We start from the raw sequence: 23,965 nt of genomic DNA, 5'->3' as shown, positions 1-23,965 counted from the left end.
ATTGCTTATCAGGTCAAGATCTATCTGCAACAACAAAAGAAAGAAAGAGAGTTTTTAACGACCTCAGCTGGCTATACAACCCTTGCACAATCAACTGAATTTTGCAGAAATCATTAATAGGATAGATTGCCCTTATATGATAATTTTTTATTACCTTTTTGGTTTTTTTGGCAAAGTGGGGGGGGGTGTTGCGCAACAACAAAACTACTTCACAACTTTCTCATTACTTTGCATTTCTTGTTAGATAAATTTTACAAAAATTCTCCCCTTAAACAACTGTTGAATTTAAACAAACTTGGTTTAAATCACCACTAGGATATCCAGGGACCACTGTGTATGATGACCCTGCCTGCCCACATGGCTGAAATAAAGCATAGGTTTCAAATGCTCTTTTTAGTATTATATCTCTGAAACTAAACGACAGTACAACAGTTGCATTTATCATGTAACAATTGTAAATAAAAATATCAGGTGAGCGACACAGGGTCCTTGGACCCTCTAGTTCATTACAGTAATTCCAAAATGACAGCAATGCTTCATATTGACTAAGGTCACTGACCTTATTTCTTAAAAGCCTCTCTGAATCTACCACTGTTCCTGACAGATATGTCTACACTTACCCATATGCTGGCCCTCACTGACGGATTTCAATTTAGGTGGTTGAGATCTTATATGTAATAGCAATTGTTCCCTAACTGAAAGCTCTCTCTTTGGTGGTGATTTCAGTACTCTATCTTTAGCCTAAAATAACAACAAAATTAAACTTTTCATGTTAAAGACCCTAGAGTAATAAACACACACATGCACTTTTAACAACCAAAATACCAAATGTAGTTAATATTGAGAACTTAACCCAATAATTGTATCTCTCACATCCAAATTAGATTTAAAGCGCATGAATGATAATCTGTTAAGAATGGAAAAAAGAATGTCTTAAAAATCTCTTTCTGAATCAGCACAGAGAATTATATACACTGCACTTTTGATGAGTTATTTGAAATCAGATTTTAGGTAAAGTAATTGAATTTAGGAAGAAATTAAGAAAAGGTAATTGGATTTGTGCAGAAGTTCAGGAAGCCATTACATTCATTTAGAAATTTTGGAAGAGTCGTTGGTTTTAATTAAAATTCAGGAGAAGTCATTGAAGTTATACAGAAATTTAACTTTTGTCCTTGTAAGCTACATTGCAAAGCATCATCATCTACTAAACTGATGTCTAGTCCAATCAGAAAATCTAATAGAGTAATGGTTTTTAACTGATAATGAAACATTGTTTCAGTATCAGATCATTTCAATGGCATTAAACATTGCAAAACATGCAGTTATTCAAATATTATACAAGTCATTTATTGAAATCAGATTTTAAATAGTTTTACAAAACTTAAAGACTCTTATTGTAAAATGTAGTTATCTTTAGCATCAAACAACTGTTTTTAAACAGAATAAGCTTTCTACTATAATCGCCAGCTAATCAGAATACTTAAAGATTGAAAGGTTTCAGACAGGAGAACAGATGTTATCATGTAAACAGTAAATGCCCCTATTCATTACATAGACAATATTACTTTCATCTAATGTTTTCTGTGTAAACCAACTTTGACTGTTTCCAATCATCTTTATTTAATTTTAAGGCTACTACATGGGTAAAATGCCAAAATCTTTTTCTGTATGAAGGGTTCATGTAAACTAAATTTTTCGTCTACCATATTGCATGATCCCATAAAGTATACACACGTTTGGCTTGCATGTATAGACAAATATATTTATTTTCACATTTTACTAGTCCCACATTCTACTATTCTACAAATATCTGATTATCTGAGGGAACATATTTTAATCTCATCTTATCATTATTAATAAGCTGCTGACTGATAATATGAAGTCATCCTGTGCAGTAGTATTGGAGAAATATGTTGACAAATTTTAAAGTTCATTCAATGCATCTGCAAACAAAAAGTCCCAACAGTGCTCAACATTACAATTCATCACTGTTGAGCTGATGACCAAATAAGAAGTTATCTTGTTTAGTAAGTTTTAAGAAAAGTGTGATGAAGTTCAAGATATTTTTTGGACAATGGACATTTGAATGAGGACATAAGTACTGACAGAGAGCTGGACAAGGTGATTGCAATATAGCACAACTTACAGAGTGTGGTATAATAACCAAGTTCAACAGATTCAAAGAAGTCAAGGATCAGAATTAGAAAAAATACAGATCTGATTTGCACATATATATATACAAAATACTTGAAAAATAACATCAGTACTTTCGTCAACACCCACCTTATACCATCAATTCATATTTTCCAGTGATATTACAAAGAGAGACAATATATTTATCATTGCAAGATTATTACCATAAGATTGGAAATTTATGGTGCTATAAACTAACTTTCATAATCAACATCCCTAACATTTGAAAACAAATAAGCACTTTACGCATCAGAATTTACACGCAAGTTTTCTGTACTAGTTACAACCATGAATAACAAGATATCATAGACCCTTACTATCAATTTGTGTCCTATATATAGATGTAAAATATACTGTTTAATTCAAAATATGTCACACAACTGTACTTAGTCAAGAATGTAATTGTAAGGTGATAGGACATGTCAAAAACGTGAAATTAAAGTCTCTAAATTTTTAATTAAATTTATAACTTCAATTTGACATTTACTTTCCTCAATAAAAAGTTGGTCAATCTATAAAAAAAAAGGTAAATAATGTCACACAATTAAAACTACTGACCTCAAAATCAACATTTTCCAAATCCTCTATTTCCAAATTTTCAGACATTTTCCATTTTTGTAATTTTTCAATAATTTCCATTGCAAATTCATTTTGAATTTGATTAAATTCACAGTTTTCAGAATTAGTACATGTGTCTATAACATCCATAGTAATGAACATACAGTTTCAGACAGTAAGTAAATACACTAGCGGTGATTACTAGGATTTATGGCGAAGTTAATTGATGGATATAGACAATTATCTACATACAACACAAGCACATGCTGAAAAAATTCACAGATGATTTCAGAGGCTGCATAATTAGCAGTACGAATGAGTGTTCAATTCTCTTTATTATTGGAAAATAAGAGGAAAATTATAGAAAATTATAGAATTTTTATCCTTACTATTGAGTAGATCAAGTAGATATAGAAGTTATTACAATATTATTATTAGGGATACCTGTTAGTATAATTCTCTCCATGAATGTTAAATTTGGTGTGATGACCCACAAATTACAACTCTAAACACGATTGATAACTTTAATTACAAAATCAATCATATTTAACCTTGGGTTTAAATGATACGAAGAAAAATTAAATTTATATAAGTTGAGAAAAATAACACTTTAGAAAAAGTACTTGGTCATAAACATTAATTATAAATTCCCTTTGGTAATATACCTTTTGGTAATTTTTACAATAGACATGACTATAAACAACTTATTTTATATCATCAAAATTTGACCTATCAGTAAGGTGAAGGATTTAAAATACATTGTTGAAGACATTTCAGCAAGTCAAGATCAAGAAAGAAGTAAAGGTACTTTTCCTATAGTACATTTGTTATTTCTTGGTACAATGTTTATCGTTGGATATTTAATTGTCTCTCTACAACCCACTTCATACCTTTCTTTCCCCATATAACTTATATAGGTGAACAAGTTTTTCATTTCTATTTGGGATATTTTTTCTTAAAATTTGCAAAGATTAAGTAATGTCCGAATTATCTTCATACCTAATCAACCATTATCAACATTTTCTCAAATTTTCCTTTGATCTTCCTGTATAATAATTTCAATAGCATTTTTATTTAACTCAAGTGATACCAAATTTATTTATTTATGGTAGAGAGAGAAATTCATGATGCCAAAAGCCTAGCCGTTGTTGGTGCCTAAGAAAATATGGATAATCAGAATATTGTTGGCCTTTCAAAATTGAGGATGTTTTCTCAGATACAGCTAATCTCAAGGCTATCTCTTTACCGTGAGATTATAGCTGAAAAAAATCCCTCCCTTTATTTTTTAAAGGAAACACCAATAATTTATAAATAAATAGCAGTATTAACCTAATTGAAGGTTAACAAACTATATAATCCTTCCAATCCTGTCATACTTACTGGTTGTAATGGTGGCCTTGACCTGATGAAATCTAACATGACGTCATGGGCATCACTCTTGACTGTATTTGGTATATCACCATTAACCTATTGAAACACAACATGCACATATAACAGTATTAGTAGCATACAGTCGATCAATCCAGATAAAGGAAGGAAACTTGCAGATCATGCAATAAAACAAACTCTGGGTTTTTAGACATACTACTCTGTATGTAAAAAGCAGTACCACAATGTAGAAAATTGAAGGTATTTTAACTTTCACACATGACATAAGTATCAGAACACAACATTCAAGCTTATTTCTCTCTTAAAGCATTTCAATGGTGCCATGCTGAACTCACTTTAAGCACTCCATGCCTTTACTTCCATTATAAACTATCCTATATTTGTAAATCTTTGTATTGACTAGAACTGTATAGAGATTAAACACATATTGTAGTTATACCTTACCTATAAAACCAAACTTCCTATAATAATCAGGAAATTTTCTCAAAGGCACAAAAGTTAGTCAAATTTGTAAACAGATATTTGTCATGTTTGCTTTCAATGCTTGAATTCTATTTAAACAGTATACTCTCATGTAAAGATGTTCCCGTGTTTGTCAATTTCCAAGAAAAAGACATCATAATTTTTTTTTTGAGAAATAATCCTTATCTTAATGACAAAAGAAATGTATTGCAACCAATGATTTTTTTCTTTCGAGTGTTACATCCTTCGTTGAAATTCTAAAAGATCAAAATTGTAGGTCAGGATTTATAATCTCTTTGCATATACATATGATAATCACAAACATTTTTTATTTCTAAATAAGATTATCTTAAATGACAATATTAAAATTGTTATTTCAGTAAGACATTATCCTGTTCTTTCCATTTAAGGTGGTACCCAACACTTTAACTAAAATTAATTTGACTCGTTTAATTTTCTTAAAATTTTGACAAAGTATTTACTTTGACCCTTTTACAAAAATATGAAAATTTCAAAAAATTTGAACCAACCATTTTATCAGAAAAATTACACTGGTTATATAGCAGTTTGACAAACACTTATTTTGATCATTGAGAAGCTTAATATTCCCTTAACAACACAACATAATTAAAACGTTTAGCTGATTTTACAGAGTTATCTCCCTGTAGTGTTAGGTACCACCTTAACAGTATATATATAAAAAGGGTCAATTCTGACATATGCAGTATATGACATATACATACACACATTTCTTAAGTCTTTAACCATTAAAACACACTACAAGCCAAATTTTAAATGGCCATAGAAAGGGAATCTCTCAAAACTTGCCATTCACTATAAGTCTGCCTCAAAATTAACCATAAGTATGCAAAAATATCTGACAAATCAAACATTACATTCAAATCAAAAACAATAATTACTTCATAAAGTGAAGCTAATTTCCTTACCTGAACTTTATTGAGTGTATATCTTCTTGTTCTGATGTCCTCGAGAAGTATCTCAAATGGAGTCAGTTCAAACTCTACTGGTGGCAGGTGGATATGTTCTACTTTCTTTAACCTGACACCCTGTCTTAACTCTCTCATCATCTGCACCCATAATCTAGCCTGAAATATTGCAAAATCAATTAAATTCAATGAATTAAAGTCCGATAAATTTCTGCATCAAGCTGTACACTATGAATATAAATGAATAAAATACCAAATGTGTCAGCGTTTGGTAAGCAAAATCTTACAATTTTTTTTCTTGTGACATTTTTCAGCAAGATCCAAATGAGCTGAATAATTCAGTATTAAATTTTCTGTCAAATATTGAATCCCCTGTTATATAGAATGTATAGGGAAGTTGCTATGTCAAGTTCGCTTTGAACATAAAATATATTTGTGACTGTTGTCCAGTAGCAAATATTTCATTCATATTGAAGATGCAACACTATTGTGAAATTATGTTTAGGTAGAAGATGTTTACTGAACAAAAGTAAACTGTAGTTTTCATGTAATGGAGAACTATGTGTTTAAGGTGGTACCTTACACTACAGGGAGATAACTCTGTATAGTCAGCTAAATGTTTTAACTACGTTGTGTTGTAAAAGAAATATTAAGCTTCTCAATGATCAAAATTGGTGTTTGTCAAACTGCTATAACACCAGTGTAATTTTTCTGACAAAATGGTTGGTTCAAAATTTTTCAAATGTTTATATTTTTGTTAAAGGGTCAAAGTAAATAATTTGACAAAATTTTATGAAAATTAAACAAGCCAAATTAATTTTGGTGAAAGTGTTGGGTACCATCTTAATTGGTCATTACAGATGAATATGCTAGTTCAGTTGAGTAAATGGTGTCATCTTTTACGAATCAGAGTTATCTTTCTTGGTTAACTTACCCAATCTGCTCTCTGTAAATTGTCAAGCTGCTGGAGATCCTTATCAAGAAGCTGTGTCTCTACTAACCTCTGAAAAAAAATCAAATCAAAATTAAAAGTACTGATGAAAATATAAATAGCTTAATATACTGATGTTTTCAGTTATTGCTGCCTTTTTATATAATTTTGTACAAAATTTACACATTCAATGTTATAGTATAGATAATAAATTTTATGGGCAAGGACCTATACATGTAATTGTTTTTATTTATTCCCATACATAACCATGGATTTGGCTCTATTTCAGCTATTATATCTGTCAGACCTGAAAACTTTGGTTGGTCAGCTGTTTTTAAAAGCAATTTGTCTGTCTACATTTTGCATATGGATTTTACTATAGGTGTCTTATAAATAAATAGAATTATTCTATAAGATAATAATTCCACCCAAACTAATGAGTTTAAACTTCATTCTGATAGACAGCGAATAACATAGTTATGTACTTAAGTAACAGTAATTTGGTGAGATATATGATGTGAAAGTGTCATTTCTATCCAATTAAAAGCTTATCTAATTGTATTGCAAAATCTGCAGCCTCAATTTGAAAATCTATCATTGAATTGGCCAATAATGTGTAAAAACATCCAGACTATGACCCTTTTATAGAAACAATAAGAGCTACAAAAATTAGGGCAAGGAATTCACTCAAAGCCAAAAAATCAACCAAAAACATGTATAAATAATAAAGTTGTAATTGTGATGTGATTTCAATATTATACGGTCCTTTATATTAGGGGACTGTAAAGGCTATCTTAGAATTGTTGATGTTCAACTGAGACAGTTTTTGAGGGAGAATGCAATGGAAGTTTCCATCAACATCTGATGAAAAATTAAGGCTGTTCATATATATTTATATATATATATAGCAAAAACTACACACTACAGAAGAATGTTTCTCTTTTGAACATTTTCAATACAAATATCCCCATTTGCACTACAAGCTCTCTTTTGGTGCAATGCAATATATGGGTAAAATCTTCAACTGAGAAAATTTTGCACCATGAGGCAAGCTTCAACTTGCATCTAGATTTCATATCATTTCCCTTCTAAGGTCAACATTTTCTTTCTTCCTCTTAGTACCTTCTTTTATTACAGAATACTTTTATGTACTCATTTAAAATTTTTCAAATTGCTTTATAGAGTACTTCATATATTCATATCAATAGTAAATCTTCTTATGACAAATTATGCCATAATTTCCATATAAAATGCTTTCCGCCAATAAAATATAAAATTGCTGATTATTGGGAGATAAAAATGTGAAGTCCTCAGTTTCATTTCTGTATATATTCTTGCGCAATCATTACATGTTCTTTTCTGACAACAATGAATAAATTTTTAAAAAATTCTTTGGATTTTCCATTGATTATAGGTAGTTCAATTAAATACAGAATAGAATTTAACGACCTCTACCCAAATATTCCATGAGCAATAAAACCTGTATTTACACTGAGGATAAAATACCTAATTGATTATATTGTAAAATAAAACCACCCTGAAGTATAATCAATTACCTAAACAGGGAAGGTATAAAAAGCAGAATTTTTAAAAAGGATGTAGATAATTTATATCTCTGCCTGTCAATCACGTAATTACTTGTCCATAAAAAATGCAAAATCAATTATAGATAGTGGTTATGTGTCAGATAAAGGGTCCTGGCCATGGAATGCAGATTGTGTAACAATTTAAGGTTAAGGAAGGTCCTTAAACTTTTAAATGTTCATATTTTGATAAAAGTTTTATGAATTTGTATAAGGCTTAAGAGCATATTTATTCAGTATTCAAAAAGAATTCTATCTGCTTGTTAATATTGGTGCATGCACACTGTGAATATTTAATATGAAAGGACATTAATAGTTGATTATCACATAGATGTAATATTACATCTATGATTATCATTATTTTAACTTATGAAAATGTCAATAAATTATGGATTATTATAATAAATTGATCAATTTTTGGTGGTCAATGCCGCTTTCAACACTATTGGTTATTTCATGGAAGCCATTTATTTTTGGCAGAGAAACCAAGGAGTTCCCAGAGAAAACTGACAAGCATCGTCAATTGAAATTGAAGTCAAAAATTGGGTGCTTCTTTTAACTATAGTTTAAAAAAAATACAAGAGATTTTCTTGGGGAGGGGGGAGGTAGAAACATCATACTGATAGAAGATTTGCATTCAGAACTTACTTTATTTTCCCTGGTAACTTTGTCCAGAAACAGTAGAAGTTCTGCTGCCTCTGCTGCCAGGGCTCTACACACAGCTTTATAATGGTAACCAGCATCTTGGTTACTGGTTAGATGTCTTACACACAACTGAAAATAGAAAAAAAAGTTTCATAAATATAATGTTGAAACATGTACCAATAAAGCAAAATCTGTACTATAAACATGATGGACGCTATTGTATACTGTAAATTCAGAAATTATTGCAAGGTTTTTATTATTGGGAAAAATGCAACAGAGTTGTAAATGCAATAATTTAAACTCGCATTTTGAAATATTTTATATGAATTAATCAGGATTTGTCTCAAAATCGTGAAAATTAAAATCGCATTTAAGTCTGAAATGACAAAATCCCAACTATAAATGCACACAATAATTTCTGAATTTACAGTATTAGGACTGAATTACTAGAAATAGAAAAAAGCTAAATGAATGTCAAAATTGGAGTTTTTTGTCCTTAGTTTTTAGAATAATTTAATTTTGGTTTAGAAAAGGTCAATATGCTTGGAATTTTATGCAGATAACGTTAACCCTTGATTCAACTAGGATTAAGAGTCATATCTGATCTTTTCACTAAAACTATGACAGAATTTCAGTATGTAACAAAGTTGTATTTGACTAATCTTGCTCATAACAATAGTACCCTGCCATGTGGTCAAGATTTAAACAGAAGGGTAAATAAAAACTTATTTATGTAAGAAACAATACAACAGTTGAGTCCAGAAAAACTTAAACCATCATATTTCAACTTCTTTATCTTCAATACCTGCTCAAAGGCCAGTTTCTTATTGTTTTCATACAATATATGGACATAATACCTTCAGGTTTTATAAATACACAAATGTAACTGTTTACTATTTGTTACAAGAAAAACAAGTTAAAACTCTTGAAAGTAAAATTCAATATTTATTTTATACTGCTGTGATAAATCTAATGGATTATACAAACAATCACTAGGTCCAAGTAAAGAAAATATCTTTTATGATCTGAATACAGTTTCTATGATTCACATAAGAACAACATATATCATATATTTGACAACAAAAGGCTGACCGAGTGAAGACGATATTCTTATTATTCAAATTTAAAATTCAACATTGACTTGACAAATAAATAATGAGAGAGATTTAAATGGAGACATCCTGACATTTTTACATCCTAGGTATAAAATGGTGATGATGGTCAACATAACTAGAAAGGTCTTTAAATATTATCACCAAACTGTTGAGGTCATGAACTAATAACACAAACGACCTTAGGCAGTGTTTGAATTTATTTTTAACTCAGATTTTGTAATTCCTTTAATAACAGAAAAAAAGAAATGATGTTTTGTTTTAAGCACTAAATTTTAATCTTTCTCATGCAAATGAATACACATTTTGTACATGTTCTGATATTCTGTGAAGTGAATAAGTTCCATTAGGGGATATTTTTACTAATTTTTGCAATGACAATCAAATTACAGAATTTTTGTTTGTTTGTAAATTTGAACATTAAGAAGGATTTAAGAAAGCTTTACTTTTGAACTCCCCTGTCTGTTGATAGAATATGAACAGGCATATATATGGAAGAAGATTCAGAAGTAGGCCATGCCATAACTTTTCAGTACATTCAAATCATTGTAAAATCAATAATGAAAGTCCAAATTTAGAGGAAAGACCTTTTTAAGTCTTGATTGCAAAATATAAAAGGACTAGTGTGCACAAGTATGCCTTATCAACCAGACCAGCACAACACAAGGATAAAGATAATAACTTTGTCCAACCCCACAATAAACAATTGTCCTGGCGTACTTTTGGGATTTATATCTATATCTTTCAATAGCAAACATAATTAAAGTTAAACAATTCACAATTACCTAGCACCTTCAAGTGTTATTGACAAAATTCGTTATAAACTTACTAAAATCTATCTAAACTCATACTTATTGTTTGACATATTTATGAAAATTGACCATGTTTTATCTCTATTGGCAAGTTAACAATTGCTTATTAACGGACATTGAAGGTAAATAAACAAGAGATCAAAGAATCATCAAGTGACCATCAACCGATAAAAAGAAGGGTCCTATCTTTGGACATATCTGCTTCACCACACGTCTTTTTATAGGCGATGATAAGTTCTCGGTTATTTTAAACCCATTAGGGTGAATTGTAAACCCATATGTGTCATGTTTGGGTCAGACGCCCACTTCAATATCAAGATTTTTGATAATGATGTTGAATTTTTGTCTCGTATGGTCAACAATGAACTGTTGCCAGGATACACCTCCCTTCAGAAAAATCACTACTATTAGAATATCAATCTTAAATTCCGCCAACTTCTTTTAACTTGACAGATATACAAATCTCTTCACAAAAACTTGCATGTAAAGGGAAATGCTGTTAAATTTTGCCTTTATAGGTGTTTAAGTTTATTTTATCGTTTTTTACAACTAAATATTCAATGTATTAAAATGGCAAAGAGTGGCAAAAAATGCATTTTCAATCATTCCTCAGGATTTGAACTTTTGAAGATACAAAAATATCCAATAAAAATGAGACAGCAACCCAAATATTAGTAATTCTATTCCATTTTACCCTAACAATATGATACTTCAAATAACAAGCTACAAAACAAAGTCTCTAACTTCAAAATTCCACATGTAACTTGAACCTTAGTATACTAATATATTCAATATGCCATATAATTTAGCTTTTAGTGTCTGAAAATACGCCATAAAAAAGACAACTTAATTTAAATGCATCTTCAATTATGTAAAAGTATAGAAATAAATATGATAAATGAAGTTTACTACATAAAAGGGAGATATTATCAGTTGAGATCATATTCAATTTATTACAAAGATGCTTATTTGGATGAAATTCTTTCACATTCTAAAATAAACTGTATCCCTTTATGATAAATGGTGGGAATTATACTAAAATTCAATTTTCAGGACATTAAATACTGCAAATGACATCATGTATAACATAAATTAATCTGCATTGAAGTTCACTTTTATACTATCAATATGCATGTTTTTTGAAGTTGTGAATATTCACAAAAAGCAAATCAAAACCTGCTAAGAACTAGCCACGGATTTTGTTTTTGTCCTGGCCGATAAAGCGGCTAATAATATTATAATTGTTTGATGTAAATTTTACATTGAGGTTCTACAAAAAGAAATCACCAATTCACCAGCATTGCAACTGACTCCATTTTCAGACAAGAGTGCACACACTGAAATGTCTCGCCTTCTTTACTAATCATTGATTTTATGTTGATAGGCCTAAATGTAAAGCTTTATTACAACTGTCACATAAACTTAACATTAACCAAGAAAACCAAACATTGATCAATGAACCATGAAAATGATGTCAAGGTCAGATAAACATGATAAACCATGCCAGGCAGACATGTATATATACAGCTAACAATTCTTTCATACAACAAATATAGTTGACCTTTAGCTTATATATATATATATAGTTTAAGAAAAACAGACCAAAAAAAAAACTTAACACTGCATGAGCAATGAACTGTGAGAATGAGGTCAAGGTCAAATAAAATCTGCGCGACTGACAGATAGATCATAAAATATTTACATACACCAAATATAGTTGGCTTTATTGCTTATTGTATTAGAAAAATAGACCAAAACTCAAAAACTTAACTTTGACTTTGAAAATGAGGTCAAGGTCAGATAACACCTACCAGCTAGACCTGTACACCTTACAATCATTCCATACACCAAATATAGTAGACCAATTGCATCCAGTATAAGCAAAACAGACCAAAACACAAAAATTTAACTATAACCACTGAACCATGAAAATGAGGTCAAGGTCAGATGACACCTGCCAGTTGGACATGTACACCTTACAGTCCTTCCATACACCGAATATACTAGACCTATTGCTTATAGTATCTGAGATATGGACTTGACCACCAAAACTTAACCTTGTTCACTGATCCATGAAATGAGGTCGAGGTCAAGTGAAAACTGACTGACAGGCATGAGGACCTTGCAAGGTACGCACATACCAAATATAGCTATCCTACTACTTATAATAAGAGAGAACTTAACATTACAAAAAAAATTAACTTTTTTTTCAAGTAGTCACTGAACCATGAAAATGAGGTCAAGGACATTGGACATGTGACTGACGGAAACCTCGTAACATGAGGCCTCCATATACAAAGTATGAAGCATCCAGGTCTTCTACCTTCTAAAATATAAAGCTTTTAAGAAGTTAGCTAACACCGCCGCCGTAGCCGCCGCCGCCGGATAACTATCCCTATGTCGAGCTTTCTGCAACTAAAGTCGCAGGCTCGACAAAAACGACATCTGTATTATCACTGGGCTGGTATATATGTTTGTTTAGGGGCTGGCTGGGGGACTCCTCCGGGTGTGTGAGTTTCTTGCTGCATTGAAGACCTGTTGGTGACCTTCTGCTGTTGTCTTCTCTATAGGCGAGTGACTTTAACCATAAAATTAAATTTTTAATGCACCTACCTAACACACGGCTAAATTATATATCATTTGAAAGCTACACATCTGTACTATCTGTTTTGCCCGGTCGTAAAAAAATCGTACGGTGCAATTTCCGTCAAATCAAGATCAAAGACCAAGGACGAATAAGTGCATATTTTCTAAGATTTCAGCCTGATTGCATAAAATGACTTTTATATACTAGATTCACATATGCAAACAATTTAAACTTTTAGCAGAGAGATTAACAGTCATTATTCAAATGCATTTTTTAATATTTAAAGCGTGTTTTTGACACAGAGCACATGTTTCCTGAAATTCGAGTTAAAGTTAACAAAATGTGTGAAAACCCACATTTTTCTTTCTGGTGCAACTGCTAATCACTTAATACTAAGTAAAACCCTGATATGACTATCAAAGAAGTTTTTGACATCATAAAATTTCCTAAAATTATGCTTACTTCTAATCAAACAGCAAATCATAACAACTCATACAGTTGCCCAAAATACCGCCATCTGCGAAAAAACAGCTTTTAAGCATTTCTTCCTATTTAAACATTGTATGTGGTAAATATAAGATTTAATAAACAAATTCCTAAGAATCTGAAAAATTTTGAGTAAAAAAATATGTGCACGAATCATCTTATTGCTTGAAATAAAGGAGGTGAAACTAAGAGATTGCAATCTGCATTGTAACTACCAGACTGAAATAAACATATTTCGACTTTTCTAATTGTTTGATTTGTAGCTTCATTATAAATATTGATGTAGTGAAAAGACCTTTTATTTATTTAATGTGAATTGAAAATTTAGACCAAAATAAATAGAAAATAAATTGAAGAAAATTGAAATTTCATAGAATTTCAAAAACTAGTAAACACATTATAAAACTTGACTTCTTGATTGCTTAAATTGCGTTGTTCATTGTTTACATGCATTAATTCATCAAATAGAATAATTTTGAAGAAAAAAATATCCATTAATGCGCAACGATTCTAGTTACAACTAGACTTCCTGAAAGGCTTGAATGACTAGTTCATTTTTCATACGAGGATGACTTCATGCAAGAGTTTCTGATGACGACTGAAAAGAAGCTATCATTATCTTGAAACTTCATTTTCTATTATATAGATGTCATCTCACTGAATTGGGGCCAAATTTGTGACAATGTTGGACTCGTATTTTCCATTGAAATTGAAAATAAAAGACTCAACAGATATAGTTCACACTATCACGTATCTTGAAATCGACAAGGAGGGTTGGTTGACGACAAAAGAGATGAGCATACAACAACCCATAAAAACATCCCTTACTACCAAATTATAAACTTTTCATTTCTATGTAACAACATTATAGCAACGGCTGCATATCTATACTACTAAAGGAGGTGACCGATTTCATTGCGCCTCAACTCCTCTGCAATAAAGGCAACTATAGTATACCGCTATTCAATAGTCATCAATCGATTTACTAGTAACTGAAATAAATCCGGGTCACAAAGCAAAAACTAGGAAAACGCATCAACTATAAGAGGAACACAACGATATAACAGAGACACTGAACTGCTACAAAAACAAACGCCAACCTACAAAGAAACAGATTATTCGATACCAACTGCCATATGCCTGACTTGGTACAGAACATTTGAAGAAAAATGGTGGTTTAAACATGGATTTAAACCAGAGTTCAAATGCCAAGTTAAGATCATCCCTTTGAAAAATTTATGGACGCCACTACGAGTTGGTTGGCAATTATGAGATATCTGTTTCGTAAGATGACGACTGATAAGTTCCATCGACGTAAGCATATTGCCGTCATCTCTTCCGTGAATGTCACCAACCGAATAAGGCTTGGCACCTAGTAAGGAAATATATGAGCCACAAGACGGGTAAAAGAGAGCCGTGGTGTAGTGGTAAGTGCATTGGACTACTAACACAAAGGTTCCTGGTTCGATTCCCGTTCCGTTATGAAAATTTCAGGGACTGAATTTTCGGCTTTTCCTTGAAACCATTTGTGAGTATAGTCTCGAGGAAACGACGAAAGACCGTCGGAAGGAAACGATAAATGGCTGACCTGTGTTAAGAGAGAGCCATATCTCTTGCACGTTAAACACACCTAAGTTGTAGATTTCGAAAAAGAGCAGACTAATGCCGCTACAAGGCAGCACTCGCACCCGCAAAGTTGAAAGAGATTAATTTAAGTTGCAAAATTGTTTCCCAATCCACTATAAATAAATATGTTTAAACTAAGACGGGTTTCACATGTGGAACATGATCTGCCTACCCTTTGGGAGCCCCTGATTTCACTCAAACATTTTTGGGGGGGTTTGTGTTACTCAATCTTTAGTTTTATATGTTGCATTCGTTTGATGTGTTTGGACTTTTGATTTTGTCATTTGATTTTGGACTTTCCTTTTTGAATTTTCCTCGGAGTTCAGTATTTTTGTGTTTTTACTTTTTTTGTATACTGTTGCTTTATACAAAATTTAGTCCTGGTATCTATGATGATTTTATTTGTCTTGTTCGTTTTTTGCCCGGGTTTGTCAGTTCGTTTTTAATTATGAGTTTGATGTCCCTTTGATATATTTCGTCACTATTCAAGTAGTAAAAGGTTTAATAATTATAGATATATATCACCGTGAGCAAATTAAGTTATTTTCGCGGATATTTGTCTAATTGCGTTAATCTTCTTCACTTTACTTTGAGGTGATTTTTTGGCCGATTTTCATTACTGCAAGTTAATGTCTTTAAAGTAAAATAATACCAAAGGGACAATCAACAACTCAAACCATGAATCAAACAATATTAAAGTCCAAGAGACGAAAAACAGTCCGATAAACACAGTATACCATGAAAGCGATCACTCCTAAAATAGCGAATGATCTTATGAGGTCAGGAAGGGTATTTAATTTTTCATTTTGTTATTTCACAACTGCTTATAGTGTTTTACATACACAATGAAATGCATTTGTATTTTAAAAGCTTATGTAGAAAATACTCAAAGCATCTTTTATTCAAATAATTAAAGCGATTAAACTTCTAAATACATCTAATATGACTTAATATAATACGATTTTAAGCTAAATAAAAAGCAGCCGCATTTTATTTAGTTCGTTTTCATCCCGCTGTACACAACCAAGTGTTTCTAAGCAAGGTTACTTACTTTAATGTTGCCTACAATTTAGTCGCAAAGTCGTGATTGCATTTAAACATGATTACAAACAGTTAAAAAGTTTGTTTCGTAAAAAACATATTTTAACCTCAATAACCTCGCATATATTCTTTTCTAACTTTAAATATCCCTTCTTTTATTATGGAAAATCATTTTCCCCCTGATATTCACAATTAGCGATGTGCTATTTTAACATAGATTAAAAAAATGATCGCTATTTGCAGATGGCAGATTTTTGGGCAACTGCAAACACTTCAATAAAAGGCTGTTCCATGAACTATAATTAATAATTGCATCTTAAAATTACAAAACAAATATTCCTTGACCTAAAACATATACATTTATCTATTTTGTTAGCATACAAATATCGATTCCACAAGATATATTTTGCTTTTTGAATAATTTTTCATTTTTTTAGGATTTGTGATAAATTTCAATTTTCGGGAAATTTTGCGCATCGAATCTCTTATTTTTTGTTTGATTTGAAAATTATGTATCATGTTCCATAAAGTTCATATGATCTTTTGGAAAATTTTATGGTACAAGAATTAGAAAAAGGCGTTTTATTTAGTAATCGCAAAAATTGGAATGTTTTTTCATGACCTTTGACCTTGATTTAACAGAAAATGCACCGTACGATTTTTTTACGACCGGGCAAAACAGAAAGTACAGATTATCAGCTTTCGAATGATATATAATACAGCCGTGTGTTAGGTGGGTGCATTAAAGTCGTTAAGTAAGCGTCTTTTTGAAATAAGTCACTCGCCTACTATGGTTGGGTTGTTATCTCTTTGACACATTCCACATTTCCATTCTCAATTTTATTCAATGATTTCTTTGTGCGTTTTTGGTTTCTGATAAAGGAGAGGAATAACAAGACAAGATTGACGAATAACATTAGTCAAGTAATATGCTTACTGAGAACCTTGCCTAGAACCAAGGCAATTTTAACATTGCCATATAGCCTGGCATATACTTTTTATGAAGATGGTATGAGACTTGTCTAATTGAAATTTATCTCATGACTTTCTTCTTTTAAATACTTGTACTCCCTCTACTGAACAAATGTAGACAAAAGTCATAGATACTGCCTGTGTATTTCAGTCAGATTGTGTCATAATAATATGTGTTATAGTACCATGACTGTATTTCAGTCAGATTTTTGTGATTATATAACCTCCCTAAAGGTAACAGTATAATGACTATTCCAATCAGATAGTGTCATTGAAAGTCGTTGACAGTATTCCAGTCAATATTTTCATTATCGCCTGGCAGTCCATTCGTCCTGATTATATTATCTGTCTGATGCACTTGTTACATCATGATTATTCTACTGAGCTTGCCAATTAATAATTGTCTGTCGTAATTTGTTCTGAAATTAACTGTCTGATGAAGCGCAGGATCAATTTTAAACCTCTATATATTTTTTCCTGTCCAGGTATTTGTAATAACTCAGGATTTCATGACCCAGATCAATGACTATTCTTTATTTATGTCTGTTTATGGTTTGTTTCAGAGACAACAGGAAGCTGACAGGATTATAAACACAGTAATTATGGGTATTTCATAGGACTGCCAGACTGTAAGGCAATAACTTCTGTTATTGACAGGATAATTATCAGGAATTTAATCTTCTAAGAATCTATAGCCAAGTTTCAGATGTATGAACAAAATCATTTTTCAGGGAAGTAATTTTAAGACTTGAGTAATTCTCTTGATGATCTCTAATGATCAGTCTCTTATTATTTAAATACCAAACTATAAAATTTGATTCCTTAACTGGAAGTTTTGTTAATTCATCAACTTTCAACACAACTTATTTTTGTAAATGTCAACTATAATGTGTAGCTCTACATAACCTCAATTTCCTTCATGTCATTACAAACTTTAACACTACACTAATCTGGACAAACTGAGTTTACTGTAGTTAAAATTTGATGATTGTACTAGTTTTGTAACTTTTTTTAAATAGCAAAGTATTACGATCTAGTTCCATCATATGATACAGTGACCAGATTGTAACCCTTTATTGCAAAGATGTGGCTGCAAGGAATGTTATGTTTATAAACCTAAACATTTATAGGCAAATAGTCTGAGATTACTCTGACGACCAACGGCTGTTTTGCCAGACAGTCAGAGTAATCTCAGATTATAGGCTAATGACTTATGTTTATACTAAATTATGAATTTTCATCTTGAGTTACAGTTTTTATACATGAAATGCGAGTCTTCATTATAATTCCATCTTTTCTTATTGAATGGTTTTTATTTTCTGAATTCACTAAGTATCAGTGTAACTGCATTAATAATTATCAAGCCTTAATTCAAACTCATTTTGATTTAAAGCATATAAATTTAAGATTTTTACCTAGATTAACTTGCTGTATCCTGTATTTCTAATAATTTTATGAAAATTGATTAACAGTATTTTATTACTAACATTTTTTATTGATCTTCATTACTGTATTTAAATCTTTATTGATTATTTACAAAATTTCACAAAAATGTCAATAAAAATTTGATATTTTATCCTGAGTAGAGTTTTAAAGTAAATATAAAGATCAATTAACTTAAAAGCATGATACAAATATGCTGTTTGTTCAAACATATTAGTAACTGCCTTTCTAATAAAAGCTTATATATATTAAAGATTTCAAGTTTCATTATCATCTACAAGGACAATTAGCATATATGTTCAAAATTGTCAAGTTCAATAATTATTTATCATTACTGCATTGGTAAAAATATATTACAATTCACAATCAAGTTCAAATATACTGATACTATTCATGTGTATTATATGAAATAAGAAAGTAATATTCAACTTAGAGGGAAAACTAGACAATTGCTTCTGTCTGCTGTCAAATTCTAAGGACCAAAATTCTGTTCATCCAAAACAAAAACATATATATATATATACTGGTACTAGATTTGTACATATTGATCAATGTATAAAACACTTATAACCCATAAATAAGCTCAAAGTTAACAGGCATGACAGTAAAAGTCTGGACAATTGTTGGATTTTGAAGGGAATGTATTAGGACATTAAGGGTGACACTTACTAAAATGGACGGCCACCAAGTGGTGACATTTTTTTTAAAGGCATTGAAAAAATTGAGATCCATTTAGGCATTAAGTTGGCATATATAAAATTTAACTATATAATGAGCCCAAATTTATACGTTTCTTCTTTTCAATTTGACTTAAATTGAAACCAAATTAAGTTTGCAGTCAAAATTATTAATTGCTTAAATATTCCATTGTACATGATTCTTAATCCCATTAAAACTCTTAGTAACCTTCAACATCTATTAAAAGTTTGCTGAAACAAAACATGTCATTCCTTCCAAATATAACATGGACGTTTTACTTTACAAAGAGTCAGAAGACTGCATTAACTGCACAATATACTGTTAGGACCATGACCTTAAACTTATATCAAATATTTCATTTTTACTTGTCATTAGGAAATATATGAGCAGAATGTTAATTCCAGGTTACACTTGTTTGTTACAAAAGCGTAGAATGCTAAACAAGAATAATTCCAGTTGTGAATTTAAGGAACTGGTGTCGCCCAAAAGAATTGAATAATGGAAAGGACATTAGTAGCTTTTTTATTTGAATTTTGGTTAGCTGATAATTAGCTGTTGATGAATATATCTCGAATTTTCTTTTTTTTGTTGTTTTGATTAAACAAAAAATAATGCAGTACATGTAGCAATGGAAAAATTTAAAGTAGTAAATCATATACAACTTCTAATCTGGGTACCCTCAAGTCAGTGTGAAAACCTTTTATAACATAGATGTTACTTAACTTTATATTAGTTTATAATGTACAAAACCTTTTACTTAAACCCCCCTGATAAACAACACTGTTTTCTAACCATAAACAACTTCAGATTGCCTAAGCAATGTTTTACCCAAAACATTTAAGTTTTTTTTTCTTATCATTTTATAGTTTTTCAATTGGCTTGTAAAACCATAAAACATATAACTAAATAAATCATTCAATTTCATAAGTAAACATTTTAATTTTAATAAATGTTTTACAAATAAAAAGATAACATCCTTATGGAATAGAGTTTCTTTTTCCTTATTTTCTTTTGAAGATTTTTAAACAAATTATTAATTATAATATATTTTCCATTAATTTCATTTGCCTGAAGGTGACTTTAACAAATTTGAGATGTTTTAACAGAAAAGACCACATATTTCCTGTCTTGAATGATAAACGATGATATAAGGTTTAAAAGTTTCATTTATCAAACTTAAATTGCACATGTAATAAGTAATATGTGAAATATACTATTAAATGTTTACATCTTTTCGTTAAACATGTTTACATATAAAGCAGATGCGGTTCTTCTCCATAAAACTTGTATCCAAGCTTAATGAACTCCAATTTTGGCTTGTCTAAAATGTTCACAACATTTAGCACTCTGAGTTGGTCACTACTAAGCCCTCACAGCGGCAGATCTAGGGGGGGGGGGGAGGGGGGTTGGAACCACCCTCCCCTCTTTGCTTGATGACCCATGCTTTTGAATAGGGACATATGATTTGATATTTTTAAGAAACTTATTTCCATGTATGGAGGATCATATTTTTATTGATATTTTATTTTGTGGTTCTGATAGTCTGCTGACAATTAAGACTATAGAAAAATGTGTACTTTGATAAACATATATCGATCATGGTAAATCTATTGACACAAAAAATCCATGACAAATGGTATTCAAAGAATAATCATGAATCCACAGTATTACAACATTTCAAAAAAGACAATGCACAAATTGCCTGGCATTTTATTTCATTTTTCTTGAAATACAATACATGCAAGTTAGATGCAACATAAATAAAACACAACCTGTAATTAACCTGTCCAAATATCTGTTTCTGATAAGCAGCAGTCATTATTGATTCTATTGACTTTTGGTCAACTTCCAGTCTATGGTAGACAGATACAGGAAAGCAATTAAAACTTTTTCAAGGGTGGGCCATTACAAATATTCCTGTTATCTTTGACATTTTCCTTGTTTTAATTAGTCCCAAAACTTAGGTCTCTAATTTGAGTAGATCAGGTATCGTACCTGTGCAGGATAGATGTAGAAATACAATTAACCTTTTCAGGTGTGTGGTCTTTGACAGGTCATAACATCAAAAGGCAGTCAGCTCATAAATAAAATAAGAATATTATGGCTAATTTGATCTACCTATAGCTAACATAATTGATTGCCTTTGATTTAAATTAATAAATTACAAGGCAGAGTTCAATTATATATGTTTAGGAATACTGGGAATATATGTATATCAATAAAATCTAAACAGGCCAGAGACATTATGAATTTAGATACAGAAGTAATTTGTAACAAGTCAGGAATATGACAGTTGTTTATATAATTATTATCCTTTCTTTGGTGTGTTTGAGCTTTTGATTTTGCCACTTGCTTAATTAAGGACTTTCCATTCCGAATTTTCCTTGGAGTAATCAGATTGCCATTTTTGTCATTTTAGTTTTCTCTTTAGGTTTTACAAAAATGGTCAGTTATTATTTGCTGATCTTAACAAAAGCATTTGAAGATCAATAAAAAAAATTTATAAGTAAATTATCTGATTGTGTCCAAAAAATGTAGGGTGTGACCAGCTTTTCATTTGTTTTAACTGTTTTTATCGGCTTATTAAAAAGATAAAGATAGAAATACCTGTCTCTGGCATATTATAAATGCCTTAAAAAAACCATATTAAACGCATGAGAAAATAAATCAAATAAAAAAAATAAAAGTCATTAAATACATTAAATCAATAGAAATTGACTTTAATTATGCAGAGTCATGACATTCCAATATATATTCTAGTGATCAATACACCTTCTATATGATCGAAGATATTGAAAGGCTTTCCACTTGGTGATCTCTATAGATCTCTATACCTACGTTCCTATAATAGCATTCCAATACTAAACTCAATCACCGATATCAGACCAAATCAATACATTCCTTTTGATACTTTACAGAAACCCTGGCAATCACATCAAATTAAATCGTATCAATCCTTCAATTTTATTTTCGGAAAATTTAAATTGTTTACCGATAAATCGACAAATCTAAAATATAGATAAATTTTATCAAATTGTCAATTTGTTCAATCAGTTAAGGAAATATAATTTGAAATATTGATTGTAAGATATAATGGAAATGATTTGTAACCTTGTGTCAACTCAATGACAAAAAGACATTTCAAAAGTTGTTTCACTATATAGCAAGTGATTAAGAAAGACTGTTTACTTTTATAGAACATTTGGTCATGCTGTAAAATCAATGTTAGTAAAAAGTCTTTTCCAGTCTAACCCAATTTTATCAGACATGTTTGACTGTCTGATGGATCTTTAAGAATGGCTTTTCACATTGCTTTTCCATAATTTCATTTCTAATATACACAATGGCACTGAAAATGGCTTTCATTGGGGTCCAGCATGACACAGGATTGGTCGATTTTTGTATAATCCTTACACATGAAAGTAAAATTATTTTGCGTTAAAATAGGAAACGAAGTTGGGCTGGACTCGAGAAATTACAAGCGCTATAATTGCAATGATAAGTGGGATACAGGATTTAAACAAAATAATAAGCGTGATCTGGGATCAGACACTACCAATGTGATCCCCTTGAAACATTGAAACCGGAAATGACTACAATTCTTATGTTACCCTTGCATAAGGTCAGTCCATATACTGGACTTTAATCAACACATCAGTTAATGACTTAACTGCACTTAATTCAATAGTCTTGAATCATGTAACAAATTAACATGAAAAAAATAAATACAGCATATAATACACAAATATCTACCCTGAAAAATTATCTATGTAGTCTAGACACAGATTCATATTTCTGTATAAATATGTATACAATAATAAATGGAATGAAATATCACACTCCTTCATCTAAATGTCACTTAAATAGACCATTTTCTCTATTAAAATGTTTACCACTCATGACCTTGTTTTGTAGCTAAAAGATACACCAAATTGAGTTAAATTTGAAGTATGAATCATATGACTTTATAAATTCTCTTATTTAACAAGATGACATAAAGAGATAAAAACAAACAGGTTACTTCAACAGTTTATGACAAACATTGAAGATTTTAATATCACAACTCTGGTGTTTGCTGAGAGTCAGGCCTTAAAAATTATTTATTATCTGGTTATTACAATTAATGTGTTTGCTCTCAGTTCTAAATGTTAAGTGTCCCTGTTCTTGATTTTAACAGTAGATGGTGTATGCTTTGGCTTTTAACAGTAGATGGTGTATGCTTAGGCTTTTAACAGTCAATGGTCTTTACTTTAGCGTTTAACAGTAAATAATTCTTGCTTTGGCTTTTAATGGTCTGAAACAATTAGAAAGCTTTAGCTTTTAACAGTAAATGGTCTATGTTTTAGCTTTTAACAGTAAATTGGCTATGTTTTAGCTTTTAACAGTAAATGGTCTATGCTTTAGCTTTTAACAGTAAATGGGCTATGCTTTGGTGTTAAACAGTAAATGGGCTATGCTTTAGCTTTTAACAGTAAATGG

General features: G+C 30.7%; 1 protein-coding gene across 4 annotated transcripts in view; it reads right to left on the bottom strand.

The window, feature by feature from the left end:
- LOC143079374 (protein spire homolog 1-like) overlaps positions 1-23,965 on the bottom strand; it is a 74,704-nt gene that overhangs the window by 21,140 nt on the left and 29,599 nt on the right. For 3 of the 4 annotated variants that reach the window (XM_076254656.1, XM_076254657.1, XM_076254659.1), the window contains exons 4-8: positions 8,712-8,837; positions 6,484-6,552; positions 5,550-5,708; positions 4,132-4,218; positions 621-741 (exon numbers count right to left, since the gene is read on the bottom strand). In XM_076254656.1, the coding sequence (XP_076110771.1) occupies positions 621-741; positions 4,132-4,218; positions 5,550-5,708; positions 6,484-6,552; positions 8,712-8,837 (562 nt within the window). The remainder of the gene's footprint in view (positions 1-620; positions 742-4,131; positions 4,219-5,549; positions 5,709-6,483; positions 6,553-8,711; positions 8,838-23,965) is intronic. The other variant, XM_076254658.1, reaches the window with a different exon arrangement.

This window comes from Mytilus galloprovincialis, chromosome 6 (assembly GCF_965363235.1).
Source record: "Mytilus galloprovincialis chromosome 6, xbMytGall1.hap1.1, whole genome shotgun sequence".
NCBI lineage: Eukaryota > Metazoa > Mollusca > Bivalvia > Mytilida > Mytilidae > Mytilus > Mytilus galloprovincialis.
Note: the sequence above shows the minus strand (reverse complement) of the source record. Positions and strands in the feature narration are given on the sequence as shown.